At 45.5% G+C, this 26,455-nt stretch overlaps 1 protein-coding gene across 1 annotated transcript in view; it reads right to left on the bottom strand.

Annotated features, from left to right (window-relative positions):
- Positions 1–3,930: 3,930 nt before the first annotated feature.
- CD82 (CD82 molecule) overlaps positions 3,931–26,455 on the bottom strand; it is a 141,327-nt gene continuing 118,802 nt past the window's right edge. Inside the window, exons 7-10 of the mRNA XM_082270315.1 lie at positions 19,410–19,517; positions 16,892–17,044; positions 13,628–13,711; positions 3,931–4,044 (exon numbers count right to left, since the gene is read on the bottom strand). Of these exons, the coding sequence (XP_082126441.1) occupies positions 3,967–4,044; positions 13,628–13,711; positions 16,892–17,044; positions 19,410–19,517 (423 nt within the window). The 3' untranslated portion in view covers positions 3,931–3,966. The remainder of the gene's footprint in view (positions 4,045–13,627; positions 13,712–16,891; positions 17,045–19,409; positions 19,518–26,455) is intronic.

Genomic DNA, 26,455 nt, shown 5'->3' with positions numbered 1-26,455 from the left:
CTCCCCCCAAATGTGTAGGGTATACAGCACTCCCCCAGGTTGGATAAGGCAAAGGACACCTCCTAAGGCTGTATGGGGCATACAAGACTCCCTCTGGTTGTGTAGGGTATATAAGACCTCCCCCTCCCCGCCCGTGTTATAAAAGGCTTATTACACTCCTTTAGGCTGTATAGGGCATACAGCAATTCCCAAGGTTGTATAGGGCATACTGCACCCCCCCCCCCCCAGAATGTGTAGGGTATACAGCACTTTCCCATTTTGTATAAGGCAAAGGACACTTCCTTTTAGGATTTACAGGGCATGCAGTACTCCCCCAGCTTATAAAAGGCAACGGACATTCCCTTAGACTGTATACGGCATACCTCACTCCACCAGAATTTATAGGGTATACGGCGCTCCCCCCATGTTGTGTAAGGCAAAAGACACTTCCTCAAGCTAGGCAGCACTCCCCCAGGCTGTATAGGGAATACAGCACTCTCCAAGGTTGTATAGGGCATACGGCATTTCCTCAGAATGTATAGGATATACGGCATCCCCACCCCTCCTGTTGTATAAGGCAAAGAACACTTCCCAGGCTGTACAGGGTGTATAGCGCCCCCACCCCTCTCCTCCCAGACCATATAGGGGGATACGGCACTCCCCCAGGTTGTATAAGACAAAGGAAGACACTTTCTCAGGCTGTATAGGGTTGTACAGCACTAGCACCCCTCACCAGGCTGTATAAGGTGAAGAACACTCCCCCTGGTGGTATAGGGTGTACGGCACTCCTCCAGGCTGTATAGGATATACGGAACGCCTCCAGGTTGAATAGAATGTACGGAACGCCCCCAGGTTGTATAGCGTGTATGTAAGGCCCCCAGGTGGTATAGGGTGTACGGCACACGCCTCCAGGTGGTATAGGGTGTACGGCACACGCCTCCAGGTGGTATATGGCGTACGCCACAGGCCTCCAGGTGGTATAGGGCGTACGGCACATGCCTCCAGGTGGTATAGGGCGTACGGCACACGCCTCCAGGTGGTATAGGGTGTACGGCACTCCCCCCGATTGTAAAGGGTTACGGCACTCCCCCCGATTGTAAAGGGTGTTCGGCACTACCCCCCCTTATTGGTTGCAGAGGGTATAAAGCACTAGCCCCCAGGTTGTAGAGTGTGTAAGCCACTACCCCCCCCCCCACCCCCCTCCTGGTTGCAGAAGGTGTACGGTACTCCCCCCCGGTTGTAGAGGGTGTACAGCACAACCCCAGGTTGTAGAGGGTGTACAGCACACCCCCAGGTTGTAGAGGGTGTACAGCACACCCCCAGGTTGTACAGGGTGTACAGCACACCCCCAGGTTGTACAGGGTGTACAGCACACCCCCAGGTTGTACAGGGTGTACAGCACACCCCCAGGTTGTACAGGGTGTACAGCACACCCCCAGGTTGTAGAGATTCTTTTAACATTACACTGCATCTCCACCCTAAACCTGGTGAAGATTTCATATCACTTCTTTTCTGGGTGACAACATTGCAGCGGTAATTCCCACCCCCATGTATAGTAGAAGCCACACGGACAAATAAACACAGACAACAGAACTGAATACTACACATTTATTTACAACTAATATTTTTTATACAGAAATAAAATGATCTATTTAGATAGCTTTGCTCTTTTTTTTTCTTTACATAACTCTATACAAAGCAGTCATAACAAAAATGAAATCTTGCTGCCCAGCAGGCTTAGGGCTCGTACTTATGGGTGCCTTCAGGGGAGTCCCGAGTCACTCCATGCTTTCGCTTGCCAGGTTTAGTACGTAAAAGCCGTATACTGTACAACCGTTCACAATGGTGAAGGCAGCAGTCAATACCCAGCGATGCTTTGCTCAGTGTCGTATGCAACTCTGATCATTCTTGCTGAATTATTTTTGGTGAGGCCAGCTCTGAACAAAGTATCAATGAACACCGGTCAACTGTCCCAGAAGACACTTCTGCATGCTGTGTCCAGTAGCACTATTCAGGAAGTAGATCCATGCTTTTAAGGGATTCATTCACCTAAAAGTCATATCATTTTTGTTAGCGGTTGTACCGGTTTAGGTCTTTGGGAGGGGTGCCAGTAGTGAGATCTCGAGTTCCTGGTTCACTGCTATTATTGTGATCTTGATGATGGGATCACACTCCCCCTAGTGGATAGTCAGGGTATCTTTTATTATTAAAGCTGAACTCCAGGCTATATTCTAGTTTTGACCCATACTTCCAGTGCCCACACATTACAAATTTGATTATTTTTTAAACCTACCTAGTTTCTGAGTAAGGTAACCTTCTGAAGGCAATATCTTTGAAAGAGAAAAGGCAGCTATGGCTACCATAGTGCCAAAGTTACTTTCTCGCAGTGTGCATGGCCACAGGAACAAACTACGATTCCCATTATGCACTGGGAATTGTAGCTGGTAATGGGTGTGAAGTTGGGTGGGCTTATCAGTCAAGGTGTTATGTTAGGCAGGACAGACCAGGGGCCTCCCGACCTATCAATTAACCTATGCTAGGATAGTGGTAGGAACAGACTAGGAGTCTGAGGTGCCTGGGTCCTCCCACTACAGTGAGTGGTGGCAATCTATCCAAAAACTATATAAAATTTCTGCTCGGAATTTATATTTAAATATGCAACGGGAGTAGCAGTAATACTTAAATGTGGGCTGGAGAACTCTCAGCCATTACTAGAAACCATGGTGGGGAGATCCCCACAGCTAGAGTCCTCCAACCAGAAGACACCACCAAAAAATAATGCATTTGGGTGGACTAACCCTTTCAACAAAAAGCCAACTAAAATAAATAAAACACAGCTGAGTCTGCTTGGAATTCCTTTCTAATAAATGTTGGCACTAGAGGTTTCAATGCTAAAACTTAACTTCTAGAACAGGTTGTGATAAGCAAATTTGGCGTGTTCACATTTTGGCTCAGATGGCACAGTCTACAATGACTATTATTGTACTAAACACATGCAGAAACCTTGGGGTGTACATATAAAAAATTTTTGCATTGCTGTTCGCTCATCTGCATGTCAATTCCTCCTGTGAAAATGGGGATAAATCGAATGTTCTCAGGCTATATTCTCTGCAGATTAAATGTGTGAATGGGGAAAATACTGCATTATGACCACTAGATGGTGCTATTAAAGTAAGCAAGTGTTTTCCACAGCTCCATCTAGTGGACATTATGTAGAATTGTTCCCATATACACATTCAATCCACAGAGAATAAAGCCAGTGATCAATCAAATCAGAATGAATTTACATGTAGGTGGTGAATTTTGGGCAGCAATACAAATTTGTTATCCCTTAAAGTTTCAAAGTGACCTTTTGGGGTTATTTAAGTGAGTGCTTATTCAAACCGCAAACAAAACACAAATAAGACTCTACCGGTATGGCTTATTACCAGTTTATATCTTCTAAGTTTTCCAGCAAACAACAGCTTCTGAGGAACAACAAGACCCTGTGAGCCATTCTGGGACTTGTAGTCACAGATGACTGCTTGTGGATTGCCCAAACCTGCTGATGCTTCCGTTTGCTTATTTTAACATATCAGTCTTAATACTAAACTTCCTTTACACACAAAAAAAAACAACAAAAAACTAAACTAAAAAAGTCAGCAATTTTGCAAAAACTCCCGATTTATTTTCTCAGGTAAAGTTTAACCTGAGAGCAAAAAAAAAGTGTCAGGTCAGTGAAGGGTTAAGAGCTTCACAATGATATTCCCTCTAAGAGTGCGTTCTGACAGGTAAATTATACGTGGGCTATACATATATATATATATATATATATATATATATATATATATATATATATATATATATATATATATACACACACACATACAGATGGGGCCAATGTTTGAGGGAAGGCAATAGATTTTTTTAAATGGTGGTTGGGCTTATTCACGTGTCATTTTCCCCACTTATTTCAGAGGGGGGAGGAGATGGAGAATTATTGGTCATTCAGTATTTTGGTACTTTGGTGTAATCTTCATTTTGAATCTTTCGGCACAGGCACATGGAAAGGATCAATCCCATAAGCTGCAGAAAAGAAAAAAAGAAGCAGAATTAGTCTCAAAGCGCCAAATAAAATCGTTACAAAAAAGTTACATTATGTGAAAAGCACCGAACGGATACACAAGTCTCAATTCATAGAGATCTACGCAAGAAAAGGACTCTTAGGGCTCTTTCACACGGGCGATCAGTTTTTATTCTCTGCTCCGGTCCTTTTTTTTTTTTTCTCACGGAGCGGATGACATTTGTGTCATCCGCTCTGTATGTCCGCATATCATCCCATCCGTTTGCGGATGATATGCGGACCTAATGTAAGTCTATGGGCATTGCGGATGTCAGCGGATGACACCGCTGACATCCGATTTTCCTTCCTTTACGTTTTTTGAACGGAGGAAAAATAGGGTTCTGTTCTGTTCCAAAAAACGGAACAGAACTGAAAGGAAGAAAATCGGATGTCAGCGGATGGTATTCCGCTGACATCCGCAATGCCATTGACTTACATTATGTCCGTATATCACCCGCAAAAAAATAGGATGATTTACGGACCTACGGAGCGGCCGTGTGAAAGGACTCTTATTTTCAGGCATGGGACTGCAACTTCAAACCTCACTGGACCCAGCTGAAAATAACACTTTTTATAGCAGATTTACTGCTACAGGGCGGCACCTCTGCGCCAGATCACACGTATACAGTGCCTTGAAAAAGTATTCATACCCCTTGAAATTTTCCACATTTTGTCATTTTACAACCAACGTAAATGTATTTTTTTGGGATTTTATGTGATAGACCGACACAAAGTGGCAAATAATTGTGAAGTGGAAGGAAAATGATAAATGGTTTTCAATTTTTTTTAAAAAATAAATATGTTAAAAGTGTGGTGTGCATTTGTATTCACCCCCCTGAATGTAGCCACCCTCTCTTGCTCGCTCCAGAGATGGACGATGGGATTTGTAGTGTGTATAGAGCAGTGTACATGACCGCAACTAATGTGCACTGCTTGTTCCAAATAAAGGGAAGTGAGGGGGAAGGGAGAGGTTCAGGAGCTCACAAAGGATGTTACAAGGAGGCAAAAAAAGAGTAACAAATAATTTAATAAAAATTAGATTAGATGGCAATTAAGTAGTGGATGTGTAAGGATTCGTTTTTGGAGACAAAAGGATATACAGGGTGTCCCAAAAGCCTTATAATATATATTATATTATTATATACACACACACATATATATATATATATATATATATATATATATATGTATTCTGTGCCTTGAAAAAGTATTAATACCCCATTTTTGTCATGTTAGAACCAAAAACTTAAATGTATTTTATTGAGATTTTAGGTGATAGACCGACACAAAGTGGCACATAATTGGAAGGAAAATTATAAATAGTTCCAACATTCTTTACAAATAAATCTGTGAAAAGTGTGGCTGCATTTGTATTCACCCCCCCCCCCCCCCACCCTGAGTCAATACTTTGTAGAAGCGCCTTTCACTGCAATTACATCTGCTAGTCTTTTTGGGGATGTCTCTACCAGCTTTGCACATCTAGAGAGGGACATTTTTGCTCATTTTTCTTTGCAAAATAGCTCAAGCTCTGTCAGATTGGATGGAGAGCGTCTGTGAACAGCAATTTTCAAGTCTTGCCACAGATTCTCAATTGGATTTAGGTCTAGACTTTGACTGGGCCATTCTAACACATGAATATGCTTTGATCTAAACCATTCCATTGTAGCTCTGGATGTATGTTTAGGGTCATTGTCCTGCTGGAAGGTGAACCTCCGCCCCAGTCTCAAGTCTTTTGCAGACTCTTAACGGGTTTTCTTCTAAAATTGCCCTGTATTTGGCTCCATCCATCTTCCCATCAACTCTGAGCAGCTTTCCTGTTCCTGCTGAAGAAAAGCATCCCCACAACATGATGCTGCCACCACCATGTTTCACAGTGGGGATGGTGTGTTCAGGGTGATGTGCAGTGTTAAGTTTGCACCACACAAAACTAACAAAAAAGTTCAAAAGTTCAATTTTGGTCTCATCTGACCAGTGCACCTTCTTTCACATGTTTCCTGTGCCCCCCACAAGGCTTCCCGCAAACTGCAGAATGGGACTTCTTATGGCTTTCTTTCACCAATGTCTTTCTTCTTACCACTCTTCCATAAAGGGCAGATTCGTGGAGCGCACGACTAATAGTTGTCCTGTGGACAGATTCTCCCACCTGAGCTGTGGATCTCTGCAGCTCCCCCAGAGTTCCCATGGGCCTCTTGGCTGATTCTCTGATGAATGCTCTCCTTGCCCGGTCTGTCAGTTTAGGTGGACGGCCATGTCTTGGTAGGTTTGCAGTTGTGCCATACTCTTTCCATTTTTGGATGATGGATTGAAAAGTGCTCAGTGAGATGTTCAAAGCTTGGGATATTTTTTTTTTTTAACCTAAGCCTTAAACTCCTCTACAACTATATATCTGACCTGTCTGGTGTGTTCCTTGGCCATCATGATGCTGTTTGTTCACTAAGGCTCTCTAACAAACCTCTGAGGTCTTCACAGAACAACTGTATTTATACTGAGATTAAAATTACACACAGGTGGACTCTATTTACTAATTATGTGACTTCTGAAGGCAATTGGTTCCACTGGATTATATTTAGGGGTATCAGAGTAAGAGCCTATTCAGACTAGCGCGACACAACTTTGGGGGGCGACCTGTGAAGTCGCGTGCACCGCGACTTCGGTGCGACTTGCAGAGACTTCACATAATGGAAGTCTATGCAAGTCGCCTCCAGGTCGCCCCAAAGTAGTACAGGACCCTTTCTCTAAGTCGGAGCGACTTGTGTCGCTCCTATTAGAACGGGTCCTGTGCTAATCAATGGGCCGCGACCGACCGCGACTTGTCAGCCTGACAAGTCACGCTAATGGGAATGGGCTCTAAAGGGGGTTGAATACAAATGCACGCCACACTTTCCACATTTTGAAAACCATTTATCATTTTCCTTCCACTTCACAATTATGTGCCACTTTGTGTCGGTCTATCACAAAAAATCCCAATAAAATACATTTATGTTTTTCGTTGTAACATGACAAAATGTGGAAAATTTCAAGGGGTATGAAAACTTTTTTCAAGGCACTGTATGTACATAATCTGACTCTTCCGGGTGGGGGGCACTCATGCGCACCGCCAGGTGCTCTCCTCCACTGTGATTACACAGAGCGGAAGCTGATCGCTGGGTGCACGGTACCCAATGGCAGAGAGACAGAATGATGATCTGTCTATGTACAGTAAACAAGGCAGATCACTGTTCTGACAGGATGGAAGGCATGGAATTTTCAGGGATGAGAAACAGAAAGATCATACCCTCTGTACAGAACTCTGAGGGGTCTGACATCCCCCCCTGACATCCCCCCCCCCCCCCTGGCATTTCTTCCAGGTGCGCGGGCTCCGGCGCTGTGAGTGGCCAGAGCCGTGATTACATCACTCCCATAAATGTGCGTGGAAACCCTCGGTTCCGGCAAGAAGCTCTGAAGTTCCAGCCCTATATGACAGACCTTCAGAGCGCATGCGTCGTTGATGTCAGTAGCCGCATTCAGGGTGAATATCGTATCTCCTAAACAGTGCGGGTTTAGGAGATATTCATTTTACCTACAGGTAAGACTTATCATAGGCTTACCTGTAGGTAAAAATAACAAAAGCGGTGTATACAGCCGCTTTATTGCAATCAGTATGGAAAGTGCTATGGCAGATGCTGATTGTTCAAAAAAGATAATGGGAAACACAAGAATGCAGTGAGGCCCCTTTCACAAGGGCTTTCCGATCCGGTCCCTGTCAGTTTTTCAGGCGGATCTGATTGGATGCTCCATGCACCTCTATGGGGCAGCGGATGTCAGCGGTCACATCTCTGCTAAAATTCGCTGCTATCCAATCCTGTCAGTGAAATCCAGACAGATGGAAACCCTATTTTCCATCTGTCTGGAGGATCGGATCGGATGAAAACAGACAGGCGGTTCGTTTTCATCTGATCTCCCATAGAGGAGAGCAGGAATCTGACAGCTCCGTCTCTGCAAAGTGGAGACAGCTGTCATCTGCCTGCTCAGCGGGGATCTGCAGATCGATCCCCGCTAAGCAAAACGGAGTCCATCGGGCGGAAAGCCCTAAGAAATTTGGTAACCCCCCCTCCTCTGTTCTAATTGCATAATTCAATTACCATAGCGCCATCTAGTTTGAAATAGGCGCAAATCCAAACAATGAACTCTTATTTGCTCCTTTTTGCCCTATTAAATATACCATTCAAAGAGACTTGTTATATCTGTATAAAATGTGCAAAAAATAAAAATAAATCAAATCTTTAGATTCTGCCAGAAATGCTGTGATCTCATAACTTTCTGCTCTGACCGAAATTAATTACATTGTTTCCAGCTATCCCTAAGGACTACAGAACTACACCTCCTCAACCTTATGGAGTGAGCCTTGTTACCCCAGAACAGATGTGCTTTACTGGCAGGATTGCCATGTAAAAATAAAACCAGATTAAAAACTTGCAAAATAAAAACCAATGCAGCCACCACATCCAGAGACTGGTAAGCTGCAATATATTACAATTATGTTTTTAACGTTCGATAAACCTTGGGGAAGTTTAAGGGTCCTTTCACACGGGCTTTCTGGTCCAGTCTGCCTGTCAGTTTTCAGGCGGACCTGATCGGATCCTCCATGCAGCCCTATGGAGCAGCGAGTGTCAGCGGTGACATGTCCGATCCTGTCTGTGAAATCTGGACGGGTGGAAACCCTATTTTCCATCCGTCTGGAGGATCGGATCGGATGAAAACGGACAGGTGGTCCGTTCTCATCCGATCTCCCATAGAGGAGAGCGGGGATCTGACAGCTCAATCTCTGCAAAGTAAGCGGAGACGAAGCTGTCATCCGCCTGCTCAGCGGGAATCAGCAGATCGATCCCCACTGAGCCAAATGGAGTCCATCGGGCGCACAGCCCGTGTGAAAGGAGCCCAAGTAAAACTACAGCACACAGAGTCTGGAGCAGCTGTGCATGGTAACCAATCAGCTTCCAGGTTTTATTGTCAAAGCTTAATTGAACAAGCTGAAGTTAGAAGCTGATTGGTTACCATGCAAAGCTGCACCAGATTCTGTGTGCACATTACTAACCGATCCGTGACTGCTGCTCCTCTCTGCCAATCCCTCCACTGGCTTCCCCTATTCCACTGTATAAAATTAAAAATACTAACCACAACATACAACATACAAGGCCATCCACATAATCGCCCTCCAGCTATATCACCAACCTCATCTGCAGATATCACCCAAATCATCCTCTCCCTACCTAGGGCTCTCTAGCTCCCTTGCTACCACCTCCCAGGCTCGCCTACAGGACTTCTCCAGAGTCTCTCCCAACTTCTGGAACTCCCTGCCCCAATCTGTCCGGTCAGCCCCTACCCTGTCCACCTTTAGGTGATCCCTAAACACTCACTTATTAAGGGAAACCTTTCCCACCTCCACCTAAGAACTGTACCCGAGTCACCTCCATCAGATCATCCCCGCAGCTATTACCTTTCGTACCACCTAGTGTTGCCACCTCATCCCTTTACACCAGGACACATTAATTACACAGGTTCTGGGGCTGATATAATGCACATAGGGCACTAAGTGGGTTTAATTATCACCTTAATCAGCCACAGAACCTGTGTAATTAATGTGTGTCCTGGTTTAAAAAGGGATGAGGTGGAACCCCTACTACCACCTAACCCTCCTTTTAGACTGTAAGCTTCATGGGCAGAGCCCTCCTATTCCTTCTGTATTGTAATTGTACTGTTCCCCCTCCACATTGTAAAGTGCTGCGCAAACTGTTAATAATATTATTTATATTATCATATTATTATTATTATTATTATTATTATTAATAATAATAATAATAATAATAATAATAAATGGTGTGTTCTACGGATTTCAGGAAAGAAAACTGCTAGATTCCTCCATCAACACAGTCAGCGTTGATGTGGGAATCCTTCCCGCAGGCTATTTTGTTTTCCCGGTAGAGAGGCACAGCGAGTCTTCCCTGCCAAAATACAGTGATTATTGCTACCAGCTAGAGCCGCTGGCAATAATTGCACAACAAAAATCCGACATGCTGGCTGTACCAAAGTTGATCGATGAATCGACTTGGGTACTATCAACCTGCCCATAACATGGTTTGAATCTCGGGTGGATCCACTCAAGCTGTTTATGAAATTTTCTAAATCTCCCCCTTTGAGGTACAGGCATACCTCGTTTTACATACACTCGCGAGTACAAACACAGCTTGGTCAGCTTGGCATTGCACTACTCTCGATTATTTAAGATTGGCGTCTATGGGAAATCTTGGTCAGCTTGACATGGCACTGCTCCCAACCCATAAGTGACAGGGATACCAAACTTGGGGAGCTTCGAGAGGGGACCCAGGACTACAACATATCCTATGTTGTGGTCGGCCAGCTTGCCTAGGTAATCTACCATGTTCCCCTTAACATGCTCCCCAAGTTTGGTGTCCTTGTCACTTATGGTTTGGGAGCAGCGCCATGTCAAGCTGACCAAGATTTCCGATAGAGCTAGTGTATTTACATGCATTGAGAAGTGAAAAAAGGTATTGCTTCACTTTAAGTACATTTTCGTTTTACATACATGCTCTGGTCCCATTGGGTATGCCTGTATATGGCGGAAGTTATGATAAGCGAGGCTGCTGTGCATCATTCTGCCTGTAGGTGGCACTACATGCTTTACTAACTAAAACATGTGAAGGCAGTTAAGGGGAGAGACAAAAAAACGTCTAATGCAATGTGCAGTAACTTACACGTAGCCAATCAGAAAACAACTTTCATTGGCCTGTTCCCCGAAGGTTACTGACTTCTGCCAAGAGATGAGCAAAACAAGCTCTGCAGAGCCGGATCCAAGAGTGGAGTTCAGATAACAAAGCTGGCTGTACAATCTGCAGTCGGATTATACTTTCTTTACTGAATCCCAGTTACATTTGCTAACTCTATGTAAGGTGAAGCTTACTTATAATTCCTTCAATGTGTATAAGGGTCCATTCACACTAGGCACTGCATATGAATCACACATCAATGCTGTGCAGTTCCTGTGCATTCACATGCAGCTCTGTGCAGTGTGATTTCAGCCCCATTCATTTTAAAGGGGCTGAAACTGCACCGCATATGCGGCAACTGATCTGGTGCAGGCAAACGCATTACATTTGGGGTTTCGTTAATTCGAACTGAGCCCCACAGCAGACAGCAAGGGCATTGTTACTAGAATGCAGTGCGGCAAAGAGCCCTAAAACCAAGGGGCTGTGTGCTAGTTACTGGTAGATCCAAAGGCCCATTCACACGCCATGAGACTTTGGACATGGGAAGTCGCAGCCTATTGTTTGCAATAGCCCCTGTTCAGATTAGTGCCACAGCAATTTTGAAAAGGTGCCTGCACTACTTTGGTGCGACTTTGTTCCAGAGAATGTAACGTCAGATCAAAGTCACACCAAAAGGCGCATCAAAAATCACACTGCAAAGTTGCACTGCAAATCTGAATGGACCCCAAGGGTTCATGTCAATGGGTGTTTTCCTGCATTTCACCTCCCAACTCAGGTCAGCTAAATCCCATAGACTTTAATCCCTTCTTGCTGGTGGGAGCTGGCCCTTTATGAGATTATAATGCTGTACGTGTCTAGTAAGAGATTATAATGCTGTACTGGTCCCTTTTTTTTTTTACCTACTCATCTTTTCTGACTGTTTTTCACTAGTTTAGCATTCGGCTAGGGTCAGTGTCACTACTGGTAGCATGAGGCGATACCTGGACCCTATAGAGCAGTGATGGCGAACCTTGGCATCCCAGATGTTTTGGAACAACATTTCCCATGATACTCATGCCCTCTGCAGTGTAGGTGAGCATCATGGGAAAATTAGTACCAAAAAAATCTGGGGTGCCAAGGTTCGCCATCGCTGCTATAGAGGTTGCACAGGCAGTCCAACCCCTCCAGGACGGCACATCAATAAGTGCCATTGCCAGAAGGTTTGCTGTGTCTCCCAGCACAGTCTCAAGAGCATAGATGAGATTCCAGGAGACAGGCAGATACTCTAGGAGAGCTGGACGGGGCCATAGAAGGTCCCTAACCCATTAGCAGGACCGGTATCTGCTCCTTTGTGCAAGGAGGAACAGGATGAGCACTGCCAGAGCCCTACAAAATGACCTCCAGCAGGGCACTGGTGTGAATATCTCTGACCAATCAGAAACGGACTTCATGAGGATGGCCTGAGAGCCCAACGTCCTCTAGTGGGCCCTGTGCTCACTGCCCGGCACTGTGGAGCTCGATTGGCATTTGCCATTGAACACCAGAATTGGCAGGTGTGCCACTTTCGCATCAAAATGCGCTCCAAAGTTGCACTGCAAATGTGATTGGGCCCTAAGGGTTCATGTCAATGGGTGTTTTCCTGCATTTCACATTAAAAACTCAGGTCAGCTAAATCCCATAGACTTTAGTCTCTTTTTGCTGGTGGGAGCTGGCCCTTTATGATATTAGAATGCTCTACTGGTCTAGTAAGAGATTATAATGCTGTACTGGCTCTTTATGAGATTATTATGCTTTACTGGCCTAGTAAAAGATTATAATGCTGTACTGGCCCTTTATGAGATTATTATGCTTTACTGGCCTAGTAAAAGATTATAATGCTGTACTGGCCCTTTATGAGATTATTATATGCTCTACTGGTCTAGTACGAGATTATAATGCTGTACTGGCCCTTTATGAGATTATTATGCTGTACTGGCCTAGTAAGAGATTATAATGCTGTACTGGCCCTTTATGAGATTATTATGCTGTACTGGCCTAGTAAGAGATTATAATGCTGTACTGGCCCTTTATGATATTAGAATGCTCTACTGGCCTGGTAAGAGATTATAATGCTGTACTGGCCCTTTATGAGATTAGAATGCTCTACTGGCCTAGCAAGAAATTATAATGCTGTACTGGCCCTTTATGAGATTATTATATGCTCTACTGGCCTAGTAAGAGATTATAATGCTGTACTGGCCCTTTATGATATTATTATGCTCTACTGGCCTGGTAAGAGATTATAATGCTGTACTGGCCCTTTAAGAGATTATAAAGCTAGAAACATCATAGAGATCAATCTCCTGATTAAGGCAGAAGGTGACCAGGAGCTGTTGGTGACAGTGTTGGGGTGCGCACCCGGCATAACACTGTGAAATGCATGTATGTGGCAGCATGGCATAAGACCCACCCATGTGCTGCTACATATAGGCCCCTTGCACACAGATGACAAAAAGGTTGCATTTGCAGCTATTAAGCTTTTCTAATTTTTTTATTTGCATTTCTTTGTCTTATTGACATGCATTTGATTTGCAGGTCAATTGCGTTTTCTGCTTGAATGCAACTGTATGCATTAGAACAGAAATCTCTGTGTTTGACAAGAACACCTCTCCACCCATCAACATAGATTATAGATCCAATGTAACTAACTTTCCGAAATTGTCCACAATCAGTTCCCCCCTGACCCCCCCCCCCCACGTCAGGTGCTGAAACGCGTGCAGTATGGGTTCACTTTCGGCTATTTTGGAAACCTCGGTGGCCTTACCTCGATAACGGCGACTCCCACACACACGCCCAGGATGATCCCCAGGTTGTCCTTCAGCCAGCTTTCCACTTGGTTCTCACAGCCCTGAAAGAAAAGAAGACATTTAGACAGGGGCAGGGTGTGGCCGCGTTTCGCTATCGCTGTGTTCCGGAACACGGGCACGGCATTATGTAAAAGAATCTGGCACAGCTTTCCCCTACACGGATCAACAAAACCTTTGGAATGTTTGGTGTAGCTGATAATTCTAAAAGGTGGAGGAAGACCTTTGTTCAAAAGAACACAAACCTACAGCAACGGGGGGAAAAAATACAATCCTGCTATAGAGCTGCTTGTGCTTAAAGCGGTATTAGATCGAGTTCACATTGCTCTGACATGGAAGTCGCACGACTGCCGATCCGACTTTGCCCTGCGACTTCATTGAACGAGATGCGACTTTAAGAATGCAACTTGTCCTTTGACCAATCAAAACAATTCTTTTTGCTTCTGGTATAGAGGAAAACTTGCGCCAATTTTTTTTTAAAATAAAAACAGGTGTGGGGCTGCACCCCCCTGCCAGATGCATACCAGGCCCGTTGAGTCTGGTATCTTTTTTTGGTCGTGGGGTTTCCCATCAAAATCCATACCACACCGAAGGGTCGGGTACAGAGTTGTATAAAGTACTCTAACCCATACTTGAGTAAAAGTACAAGTGCTCGATCAAAAAGTGACTTGAGTAGAAGTGGAAGTGCTCGATCAAAAAGTGACTTGAGTAGAAGTACTAAAGTATTCAACATTTTTTGTACTTAAGTATTGCAAGTAGTTTTTTTAAAAAAATTGCTACTCAAGTACTGAAAGTAAAAGTACAAGTACTGTGTTATGTAGTTATTAAAGAAAGAAGTCAAAAGTTTGAACATCATATTGTTTTTTATTATTTCAAATGCAGCTTTTATTTATACATACAGTAGCTTTTATTTTCGCATGCGCTGATAATACACATGTTTTGAGCTTCATGAAATCTGCCATCTACTGTTCTGGCAGTGGTAATTTTTATAATTGTAACGAGTAACTATGCAGCGCAAAAAAAAATATCGGAGTAGAAGTATTGAAATCATTGAAAAAAATGTAGTGAAGTAAAAGTGGAAGTAGGAGAAAAAAATTCTACTCTAGGAAAGTACAGATACCGCCTTTCGGTACTTAAGTACAGTAGTGAAGTAGTTCTACTTAGTTACTATACATCTCTGGTCGGGTATGACCTGGGGGGTGGTCAAAGGACAAGTTGCAATCTTTTATTTATTTTTTTAAAATTTTGGCCTGGGGTTTCCCTTCAATATCCTCAGAACACATGCATGCCACAAGTCAGATCAGTTAAAAGGATGGCAATCATATTGTAGTCTACCAGTTCTAGGGACAACATCCCACATCCTAATAATATATTAAATAAGTCATAAAAAGACAAGAAGACAACTCCTACATAGGAGAACTGGGACTTTGTAGGGTATCGGGTTGTCACTTGAGATGAGCACATAAGCAATGTAACGTATATAAAAAAATAAAGAAAATTTTATTGTACAAACATGGTTTTAAAATCTGGAATTGAATATAAAATAAAAAAAAATAAATAAAAAAACATACACTGCTCAAAAAAAGTAAAAGGAACACTTTTTAATTAGAGTATAGCATCAGATAAATTAAACTCCTGGGATAAACTCCTGGGATATTGATCTGGTCAGTTTGTAGCAGAGGGGTTTGTTAATCAGTTTCAGTTGATTTGGTGTTAATGAAATTAACAGGTGCACTAGATAGGCAACTTTGAGACAACCTCCAAAACAGGAATGGTTTTATAGGTGGAGGCCGCTGACATTTTTTTCCCTACTCCTCTTTTCTGACTGTTTTTCACTGCATTTGGCTAGGGTCAGTGTCACTACTGGTAGTATGAGGTGATACCTGGACCCTATAGAGACTGCACAGGCAGTCCAGCTCCTCCAGGATGGCGCATCAATACGTGACATTGCCAAAGGGTTTGCTGGGTCTCCCAGCACAGTCTCAAGAGCATGGAGGAGATTCCAGGAGACAGGCAGTTACTCTAGGAAAGCTGGACAGGGCTGTAAAAGATCCTTAACCCATCAGCAGGACCGGTATCTGCTCCTTTCTGCAAGGAGGAACAGGATGAGCACTGCCAGAGCCCTACAAAATGACCTCCAACAGGCCACTGGTGTGAATATCTCTGACCAATCAGAAACAGACTTCATGAGGGTGGCCTGAGGGCCCGACATCCTCTAGTGGGCCCTGTGCTCACTGCCTGTCACCATGGAGCTCGATTGGCATTTGCCATTGGACACCAGAATTGGCAGGTCCACCACTTGCGTCCTGTGCTTTTCACAGATGAGAGTGGGCTCACCCTGAGCACATGTGACAGACATGAAAGGGTCTGGAGAAGCCGTGGAGAATGTAATGCTGCCTGTAACATCGTTCAGCGTGACCGGTTTGGTGGTGAGTCAGTGATGGTCTGGGAGGGACGCACAGACCACTACAGGCTAGACAATGACACCTTAACTGCCATTAGGTATCCGGATTAAATCCTTGGACCCATTGTCGGACCCTACACTGGTGCTGTGGATCCTCAGTTCCTCCTGGGGCAAGACAATGCGAGAGTATGCAGCAAGTTCCTGGAGAATGAAGGAATTGATACTATTGAATAGGCCCCACGCTCGCCTGACCTAAAAAGAAAACCTCTGGGACATTATGTTTCGGTCCATCTGTTGCTGTCGCAGTCTGTTCAGGAGCTCAGTGATGCCCTGGTTCAGATCTGGAAGGAAATACCCCAGGACACCATCCGTTGTCTCATTAGGAGCATGCCCGGACGTTGTCAGGCATGCATACAAGCAAGCATGTGGGGGCCATACAAACTACTGAGGACCATTTTGAGCATGCATTTCACTTGCTGAAGACAAAACTGAAGGGAAAATGCCCCAAGAACAAGAAAGAACTGAAGACAGTTGCAGTAGAGGCCTGGCAGAGCATCACCAGGGAGGTAACCCAGCATCTGGTGATGTCTATGAGGCATTGTAAACCTCTGACATTCACAGACATAACTAGGCATGATGGGAATTGTAGTTCCTGAACAGCTGGAGGGCCTATCAATTGACAGCAGGAAAGAAATAACTCGCAAACAGATCTATGTGACCAACACCCAATTATCCCACATCTATAAATGGGCCCCCAGCAGCCTATGTGCAGTTGTACGTTCTGCACCCTCGCTTTGTCTCTGCTCCGGGGGTCACTTACATTCGGATAGAGGCTTGATGTGGTGATGTTTTTACAGAAACCATCAGAACTGTTAGAATTCTGAACACAGGAGCAGGGGAAGACGTCCGTGTTGTTGCCGACGTTTGGGTTCTTGGTCCAATTCTGGTAACCCTTCCAGCCGCAACATTGGAGCTAAAATCAAAATGAAAGAAAATTATTCATGAAGTAAAATACAGTAAGCCGTATACAATGCCTAATAATATATAATACCATATAAAATGCCTAATGATAGAGTGAAGGCGGAACTGTACTCTCATATTAACAAAAAGCTATGTCTCAGAGCAGAGGGTCTCCAAACTTCTGTACGGGGGCCCCATTGTATATTTTACATAGATTTGATGAAAAAAATCCCCATCAGGGTCCTCCCTTACATCTTGGCCCCTATCAGAGTGCCTCTTACATCAGGGTTCCCCCTTACATCTATGTCCTTGTCAGAATCCCTCTTACAGCAGGGTCCTCATCAGAATCTCTCTTACATTACGATCCCCCATCAGAATCCCTCTTGCATCAAGGTCCCCCCTTACATCAATGTCCTCGTCAGAATCCCTCTTGCATCAAGGTCCCCCCCCCCCTTACATCAATGTCCTCGTCAGAATCCCTCTTGAATTAAGGTCCCCCCCCCCCTTACATCGATGTCCTCGTCAGAATCCCTCTTGCATCAAGGTCCCCCCCTGACATCAATGTCCTCGTCAGAATCCCTCTTGCATCAAGGTCCCCCCTTACATCAATGTCCTCATCAGAATCCCTCTTGCATCAAGGTCCCCCCCTGACACCAATGTCCTCGTCAGAATCCCTCTTGCATCAAGGTCCCCCCCTTACATCAATGTCCTTGTCAGAATCCCTCTTGCATCAAGGTCCCCCCCTTACATCAATGTCCTCGTCAGAATCCCTCTTGTATCAAGGTCCCCCCCTTACATCAATGTCCTTGTCAGAATCCCTCTTGCATCAAGGTCCCCCCTTACATCAATGTCCTTGTCAGAATCCCTCTTGTATCAAGGTCCCCCCCTTACATCAATGTCCTCGTCACAATCCCTCTTGTATCAAGGTCCCCCCCTTACATCAATGTCCTCGTCACAATCCCTCTTGTATCAAGGTCCCCCCTTACATCAATGTCCTCGTCACAATCCCTCTTGCATCAAGGTCCCCCCCTTACATCAATGTCCTCGTCACAATCCCTCTTGCATCAAGGTCCCCCCCTTACATCAATGTCCTTGTCAGAATCCCTCTTGTATCAAGGTCCCCCCTTACATCAATGTCCTTGTCAGAATCCCTCTTGTATCAAGGTCCCCCCCTTACATCAATGTCCTTGTCAGAATCCCTCTTGTATCAAAGTCCCCCCCTTACATCAATGTCCTCGTCAGAATCCCTCTTGTATCAAGGTCCCCCCATTACATCAATGTCCTCGTCAGAATCCCTCTTGCATCCAGGTCCCCCCCTTACATCAATGTCCTCGTCAGAATCCCTCTTACATCAGGATCTCCAACAGACCCCCCCCTTGCATCATAGTCCCCATCGGAGTCTCTCTCTTACATCCATGTCCTTATAGTCAGAATCCATCTTACATCAGGACCCCCATTCCCTTTAGATCCATCTCCTCATCAGAATCCCTCTTACAGCAGGATCCCCATCAGAATCGCTCTTGCATCAAGTCTCCCCCTTACATCAATGTCCTCGTCACAATCCCTCTTACATCAGGATCTCCAACAGACCCCCCCCCCCCCCGCTTCATAGTCCCCATCAGGGTCCCTCTTACATCCATGTCCTCATAGTCAGAATCAATCTTACAGCAGGGCCCCCAAACCCTTTAGATCCATGTCCTTGTCAGATTTCCCCTTACATTAGAGTCCGTCCTACACCAGAGTCCCCCCCCCCTTACATCCATGTGTGCATCAGAATCCCTCTTACATTACGATCCCCTACAGAATCCAACTTGCATCAAGGTCCCCCCCCCCCTTACATCAATATCCTCGTCAGAATCCCTCTTACGTCAGGATCTCCAACAAACCCTCCTCCCTCCCTTGCATCATAGTCCCTATCAGAGTCCGTCTTACATCCATGTCCTCATAGTCAGAATCCATCTTACATCAGGACCCCCACCCCCTTAAGATCTATGTCCTTGTCAGAATCCCCCTTATATTAGGGTCCCCATCAGAGTCCCTCCTACACCAGGGTCCCCCTTTACATCCATGTGAGCATCAGAATCCCTCTTACATCAGGGTCCCCATCAGAGTCCTTTTTACACCAGGGTACCCCCTTACAGCCATGTCCAGAACTGTCTAAAGCAGCGTCTGTCTACTACTAGTTCTTAAATGGGGAACTTAAATGACCACTTCCTCTGCACAGGTATCATGCAAAGGAACATTAATATACAAATTACAGAAGGAAGCAGTAGTTAAAGCACAAATTATAGATATACCAGTAGTAATGTGGACAACACTTAGCAGATTAGTCTATAAAATGGAAATGTCAATCAGGCAGGCACTTCTTTTACACTCACAGTGTGTTGGATATACTCCCACGTCACCTCCGCACTGTTGTTCGAATCGTCCTCCGGGTTGTAGGTCACAATCAACTCTTCAATGATGGTGGACATCTCATTTTTAAGCTGAAAGAAAAGGACATAAAGCAAGTGAAGAAAATTTTTGCCGTTATATTACAATAAGTAAAAATATCAGACACTGAAACTTAAAGTGTAAGACCACCCTAAAACTAAAATCTATAGATCTCCACGACCTAACACCAACCTATCTAACCCTGTAAAGAAGAAAATCAGTATACATGCCTTTTTTTTTAAGCCGATTTGGTCCGATACGGTCTCCAGCGGCAGAAGCTTTGCAGAGGACACAGTCGACAACTGCTGTGAAATGAATGGGTAGTGATGTCACCCATAGACTTACTATGGGGCTTCCATTGTCGGCTGCCTCCTCTGCACCCGCCTCCACAGCGAAGCCGTGGCTAACAGCTTCAGCGCGGGGTCGGGTCGGCTTCAAAAAAGGCATGTATACTGATTTCTTCTTTACAGGGCTAGATAGGGTTATGCCTCGTACACACGCACAGATTGTTGGCCGTGAATTTTCGCCAAACGTCCGATCGGCCGATTTTCGGCTTGTTAGTATGATGATTCCGACAACCGACTCCGACTTTTCGGCCGAACAAAGTCTGGTGTGCAGACTATAAAATTTTTGTTGGCCGTCACCACAACGGCCAATTTTCCATCAGTCAGTACAGATTTCGGCAGACAAAAATCAGATGAGCAAGACTGGGCATGCTCAGAGAAGAAAAAACACACGGAAAGTTAACCATCACATGACATCACTTCTGAAGTTGGTTTTTGTTGGCCGAGAACATTTGTGTGCAGTCTAGAGCACATTTCAACCAACACAACAACACTGGACAAAAGACGGCCGATCGGTCGGCCGATAATCGTTGCGTGTGTACCAAGCTTTAGTGTTAGATCCTGGATGTCTGTAGATGTAGGGATTTTAGTTTTAAAGAGGAAGTAAACCCTCCTCTGCAACTTTTACCTATAGGTAAGCCTATGATAAGGCTTACCTATAGGTACTGTAAATAGCTCCTAAACATGTACCGTTTAGGACAAGCATGTCCAACCTGCGGCCCGAGGGCCGCATGTGGCCCGGAAACCTAAGGCAACGTGGCCCACTGCCCCCTGACAATTTTTTTTTTGCTGGGAAGGAAGCAAGTCAGGTCGGGGGCACGGCCACAGCAGCTTCCAACTAATGGTAGGCAGAGACTGCCTCAGAGGGGGGAGGGGAGCATGTGCAGTGTTTCTGACTCCTACCACCATGACCACTTCAAATCACTGAAGTGGTCATGGTAGTTAGAGTGTTCCTTTATTATCGCTCAGAAGAAGTAAACCTCTGTATACTGATTCCATTTCATTTGATCATCCTCTAGTTGTGTTAAACTAGTGTGGTGGGGGAGGGGGGGGGGGGTGCGGCAGCATTTTATTACTTCTATACCTTAACTATAGTATATATTTAATATGCAGCCCGATAAAATTTCTCTACACTCAATGTGGCCCAGAGAAGCCAAAAGGTTGGACACCCATGGTTTAGGAGATATTTACATTGCATGCAGCCGATGACGTCATCGGCGCATGCGCTCTGAAGGAACGCCCACCCATGCCGTTCCTTCAGAGCCCTATGCCGTGAACGGCGGCTCCCGCACGCATGTGCGGGAGTGACGTTGTCGTGGGTCCGGCCAATCCGATGGTCCCAGAAGATGGGCGACTGAACATGTCGCCCGTCATATAGGTAAGCGGGCGGCACGGCGGGGGGCTCGTTCGAAGGTAAGTATTTCATAATGAGATAGTATGCGATGCATACTAGCTCATTATGTGTTTCTCTTTCAGGTTGGGAAAAATAAAATAAAAAATGTATGAGTTTACAACCTCTTTAAGGTGGACTTCTACTTTAAATTGGGCACAAACCCAGGCAATTCACACTGAGCATAGGTTTACAAATGAATCAGCAGATACTATCAGCAACAACTGCTTTCCAAAATTCTTAGCAAATTTAGGCAGCTATGATTATATACAAACCTTGACTTTTCCTGAAAAAAGTCAAGTCTGTCCCCACCCCCTTACCAACCCTGAATCTCCCAACTTGTCCTTCAATATGTTGTGGCGTCTTAGTGGCCAATAGGGAAGGTTAGAAAGCAGAACCTAAAGAAGCCAAGCTCAAGTTTTCGTCAGAAATCATCAACATTTTCTTTGTAGGAAGAAGCTTTGCTAAAATATAAAGGTATGTGCTATGGTTGGTGGGTGCTCCTGTGGTGTATGTAGTTAAAGTGACAGTCTAAAGTAATAAATGCATCAATATTGATCTTATGATCAATTTGCATCCATCACTTTTTGCATTGAAGCCTATAGAGCAGGGCTCTCCAAACTTTCTAAGCAAAGGGCCTGTTTACTGTGCGGTTACTTGAGGGGGCCAGAGTGTCACCAGAGGGAGTAGATAATGTCCCAGCATCAGTGGGAGCCTGCAGTCAACAAGATTAGGGAGGGAGCCAGTAAGAGGAAAAGCGTTCCGTCTTTGGTGTCAGAGAGAGGAATTGTGGCCCATCGTTGGAGTCTGTGGGCAGAATAGTTCCCTTTCTTTGGTGTCAGTGTTGGGAAAAGAACCCCATCTTTAGTGCCAGTAGAAAACATAGTGCCCCATCATTCGTGCCAGTGTCAGGAAATCTGCCCCATCTTTGGTGTCACTGGGAAAAACAGTGCCCCATCGTTGGTGCCAGTGGAAGGAAAAGGTGCCCCGTCTTTGGTGTCAGTGGGAGGAACTGTGCCCCATCATTAGAGTTAGTAGGTAGAATAGTTCCCCTTCTTTGGCGTCAGTGGGAGGAACAGAACCACATTGTTGGTGTCAGTGGGAGGAACAGTACCCCATTGTTGGTTTCAGGTCAGTAGGAGGAATAGTGTCCTATCTTTGGTGCCAGTGTCAGCAAATATGCCCCATCTTTGGTGTCACTGGGAAAAACAGTGCCTCATCCTTAATGTCAGTGTGGGGGGGGGGAATAGTGCCCCATTGTTGGTGTCAGTGGGAGGAACAGTGCCCCACTGTTGGTGTCAGTGGGAGGAACGTTGCCCCATTGTTGGGGGTCAGTGGGAGGAACAGTGCCCCACTGTTGGGGGTCAGTGGGAGGAACAGTGCCCCATTGTTGGTGTCAGTGGGAGGAACAGTGCCCCATTGTTGGTGTCAGTGGGAGGAACAGTGCCCCATTGTTGGTGTCAGTGGGAGGAACAGTGCCCCATTGATGGTGTCAGTGGGAGGAACAGTGCCCCATTGATGGTGTCAGTGGGAGGAACAGTGCCCCATTGATGGTGTCAGTGGGAGGAACGTTGCCCCATTGTTGGTGTCAGTGGGAGGAACGTTGCCCCATTGTTGGTGTCAGTGGGAGGAACGTTGCCCCATTGTTGGTGTCAGTGGGAGGAACGTTGCCCCATTGTTGGTGTCAGTGGGAGGAACGTTGCCCCATTGTTGGTGTCAGTGGGAGGAACGTTGCCCCATTGTTGGTGTCAGTGGGAGGAACGTTGCCCCATTGTTGGTGTCAGTGGGAGGAACGTTGCCCCATTGTTGGTGTCAGTGGGAGGAACGTTGCCCCATTGTTGGTGTCAGTGGGAGGAACGTTGCCCCATTGTTGGTGTCAGTGGGAGGAACGTTGCCCCATTGTTGGTGTCAGTGGGAGGAACGTTGCCCCATTGTTGGTGTCAGTGGGAGGAACGTTGCCCCATTGTTGGTGTCAGTGGGAGGAACGTTGCCCCATTCTGGGGGTCAGTGGGAGGAACGTTGCCCCATTCTTGGGGTCAGTGGGAGGAACGTTGCCCCATTCTTGGGGTCAGTGGGAGGAACGTTGCCCCATTCTTGGGGTCAGTGGGAGGAACGTTGCCCCATTCTTGGGGTCAGTGGGAGGAACGTTGCCCCATTCTTGGGGTCAGTGGGAGGAACGTTGCCCCATTCTTGGGGTCAGTGGGAGGAACGTTGCCCCATTCTTGGGGTCAGTGGGAGGAACGTTGCCCCATTCTTGGGGTCAGTGGGAGGAACGTTGCCCCATTCTTGGGGTCAGTGGGAGGAACGTTGCCCCATTCTTGGGGTCAGTGGGAGGAACGTTGCCCCATTCTTGGGGTCAGTGGGAGGAACGTTGCCCCATTCTTGGGGTCAGTGGGAGGAACGTTGCCCCATTCTTGGGGTCAGTGGGAGGAACGTTGCCCCATTCTTGGGGTCAGTGGGAGGAACGTTGCCCCATTCTTGGGGTCAGTGGGAGGAACGTTGCCCCATTCTTGGGGTCAGTGGGAGGAACGTTGCCCCATTGTTTGGGTCAGTGGGAGGAACGTTGCCCCATTGTTTGGGTCAGTGGGAGGAACGTTGCCCCATTGTTTGGGTCAGTGGGAGGAACGTTGGTCCATTGTCGGTGTCAGTGGGAGGAATGTTGGTCCATTGTCGGTGTCAGTGGGAGGAACAGTGCCCCAATCCTTGATGTCAGTGTCAGGAAATATACCCCAACTTCGGTGTCACTGGGAAAAACAGTGCATCCTCCCTAATGTAAGTTGGAGGAATAGTGCCCCATCATTGGTGTCAGTTGGAGGAATAGTGCCCCATCATTGGTGTCAGTTGGAGGAATAGTGCCCCATCATTGGTGTCAGTTGGAGGAATAGTGCCCCGTATATTATCACTGGGACTAATAGTACCCCCAAGGGAAAGAGAAGGCAAGCAAATCATCACATCCAGCCCATGGGCCACAGTTTGGAGACCACTGTTGTAAAGCACTGCACCTACTATCAAGTGCAGTGCACAGGCCCTTGCAGTGTTTACTCCCAAACCCAAGTCCATACTGAGGTAGCGCCCCCTATGTTATGGGACTGGAAGCAGTGTGGCTTCAATGCTTCTGCCCTGCCCTGTGTATTGTGCTGAGTCTGTCTGCCATGATGGCAGATGGGACTTGTAGGATTTGTAATTGATGAATAACCTTGATGGTGTGGGCAAAGCTGAAAAAAAAAAAAAAAACACAAGATTTCCCATTCAGAAGCACCCACACGATTTAGGTAAGGGTGTGGGTTTGGGGATGGGGTATGCCACCATGTTTCACCCTAAATATAGGTGTAACATAAAACACTGTATAAAGGTGGACTAAGCCACAGCTTTTGCAGTGTGAAAGGTTCATGATGAATATAGAAGGCCCTATTGTGTTCTTTACAAAGCGGAGTTTATTGGGATCTAGCGTGTGAACGCATCAAACCTCCAGTTACAACGGGACTTCAAACCGCATGATAATCCACACAAACAAAAAAAGAAAGGCGAAATATTCCTGTTCCTATTTTAAAGTATAGTACAAGCCGCTTCCCTTCTCCTTCTTACAATGGAAGGTCCCATGAGATCATCTCATAGTACAAAGAACTCTTGACATCATATATATACCATCCATTGTTTTGGTGGAGGAAGCCGCTGGAATAAACAAGGACATCAATCTGTTGTCTCTAGTATGAGTCTTTCCAAAAACTTTTAGGTATTTTCTGCCTGAATTCATTTCTAAATGTAGAAATTGACTAGCAAAGTATGGAAAATTGCCATAACCAGGATTTAGAACTGGACTTCGGTCACAGAAATGTCCATTTTCAATATATTGCTTAATTTCCCTAAAGAATATAAATCCACTTTTTGTGCACCAAATGCCTTTGTATACCCAGACAATATTTTGTAAAAGTGGGGCTTCCATCATTAATGGCATGTACATAGAGAGCAGAGCTGTGGGAGGCTCCGCCCACTACAGGCTACCCGCAGAAAACTTCAGGAGGGGGCGGAGACAAGACCAGCTACCCTGCACAAGGAGAGAGAACAGCAGTGAGCGGTCTTTATTAAAAGGATGTTGTTTAACCACTTAAGCCCCAGAGGATTTGGCTGCTCAAAGACCAGGGCCTATTTTGCGATTCGGCACTGCGTGATTTTAACGGACAATTGCGCGGTCGTGCGACGCTGTACCTAAACGAAATTGACGTCCTTTTTTTCCCACAAACAGAGCTTTCTTTTGGTGGCATTTGATCACCTGTGCGATTTTTATTTTTTGCGCTATAAACAAAAAAATAGCGACAATTTTTAAAAAACAAAAAAAAAAAAAAAAAAAGGTAACAATCAAAATTTTTTATCATTTTAGGCCAATTTGTTTTCTGCTACAAAAAAAACTTATTGCTAAAAAAATGGCAATAAGCGTATTTTGATTGGTTTGCGCAAAAGTTATTGCGTATAATAAGTACGGGAAAGATTTTTGTCATTTTTATTGTTTTTTTTTTTTTTTAACGAGTAATGGCGGCAATCTGCGATTTTTTTTTGCAGGACTGCGACATTGCGGCGGACAGATCGGACCCTTGACTGACATTTTTTACACTTTTGGGGGTACCAGTGACATTACTACAGTAATCAGTGCTATATATGCACTGTTACTGTAAAAATGACACTGGCAGGGAAGGTGTTAACTTTATTAGAGATCCAGGGGTTAAGTGTGTTCCTAGGGGCGTGCATCTAACTGTCAAGGGGCGTGGCTTTTGATGTAACCACAGAGACATACGATCCTACATAGCAGGATTGTATGATCTCTGCTGTCTCACCAGGGAGAATGACAGGCGGCTTTGTTTACATCAGCCGCCTGCCTTTCTCCCTCTCCAGCGGGAGATCGCGAGTGACCGGCGCCTCCGATCACTCGCGGGGATGCCAGGGAACGAGTGGGGACGGGAGCGCGCCTCTAGCGGCGCACGCTCGCCCCCTACAGGCTCCTGGGCGAGCGACGTAGTACTACGTCACTTTGCCCAGGAGGGACTGACCGCCACAGTAAATGTACTTGCGGCGGTCGGCAAGTGGTTAATGTTTGATTACTGCACAGATATGGAAAAAACAAATACCCAAAGGAAACCAATCTTTCATTCTTTAAAGTGTTACTAAACCCAGGACCCTGCAGTCACTATATCTGGTCTCCCACAATACACAGAACATGGAAATGCAATTATTTTAGTAAATATAAACTGCTAAATACCTTTTC

The sequence above is a fragment of the Pelophylax lessonae genome (assembly GCF_965119305.1).
Source record: "Pelophylax lessonae genome assembly, chromosome: 10".
NCBI classification, from domain to species: domain Eukaryota; kingdom Metazoa; phylum Chordata; class Amphibia; order Anura; family Ranidae; genus Pelophylax; species Pelophylax lessonae.
The sequence above is the reverse complement of the archived record's forward strand: the minus strand, read 5'-3'. Positions and strand labels throughout refer to the sequence as shown.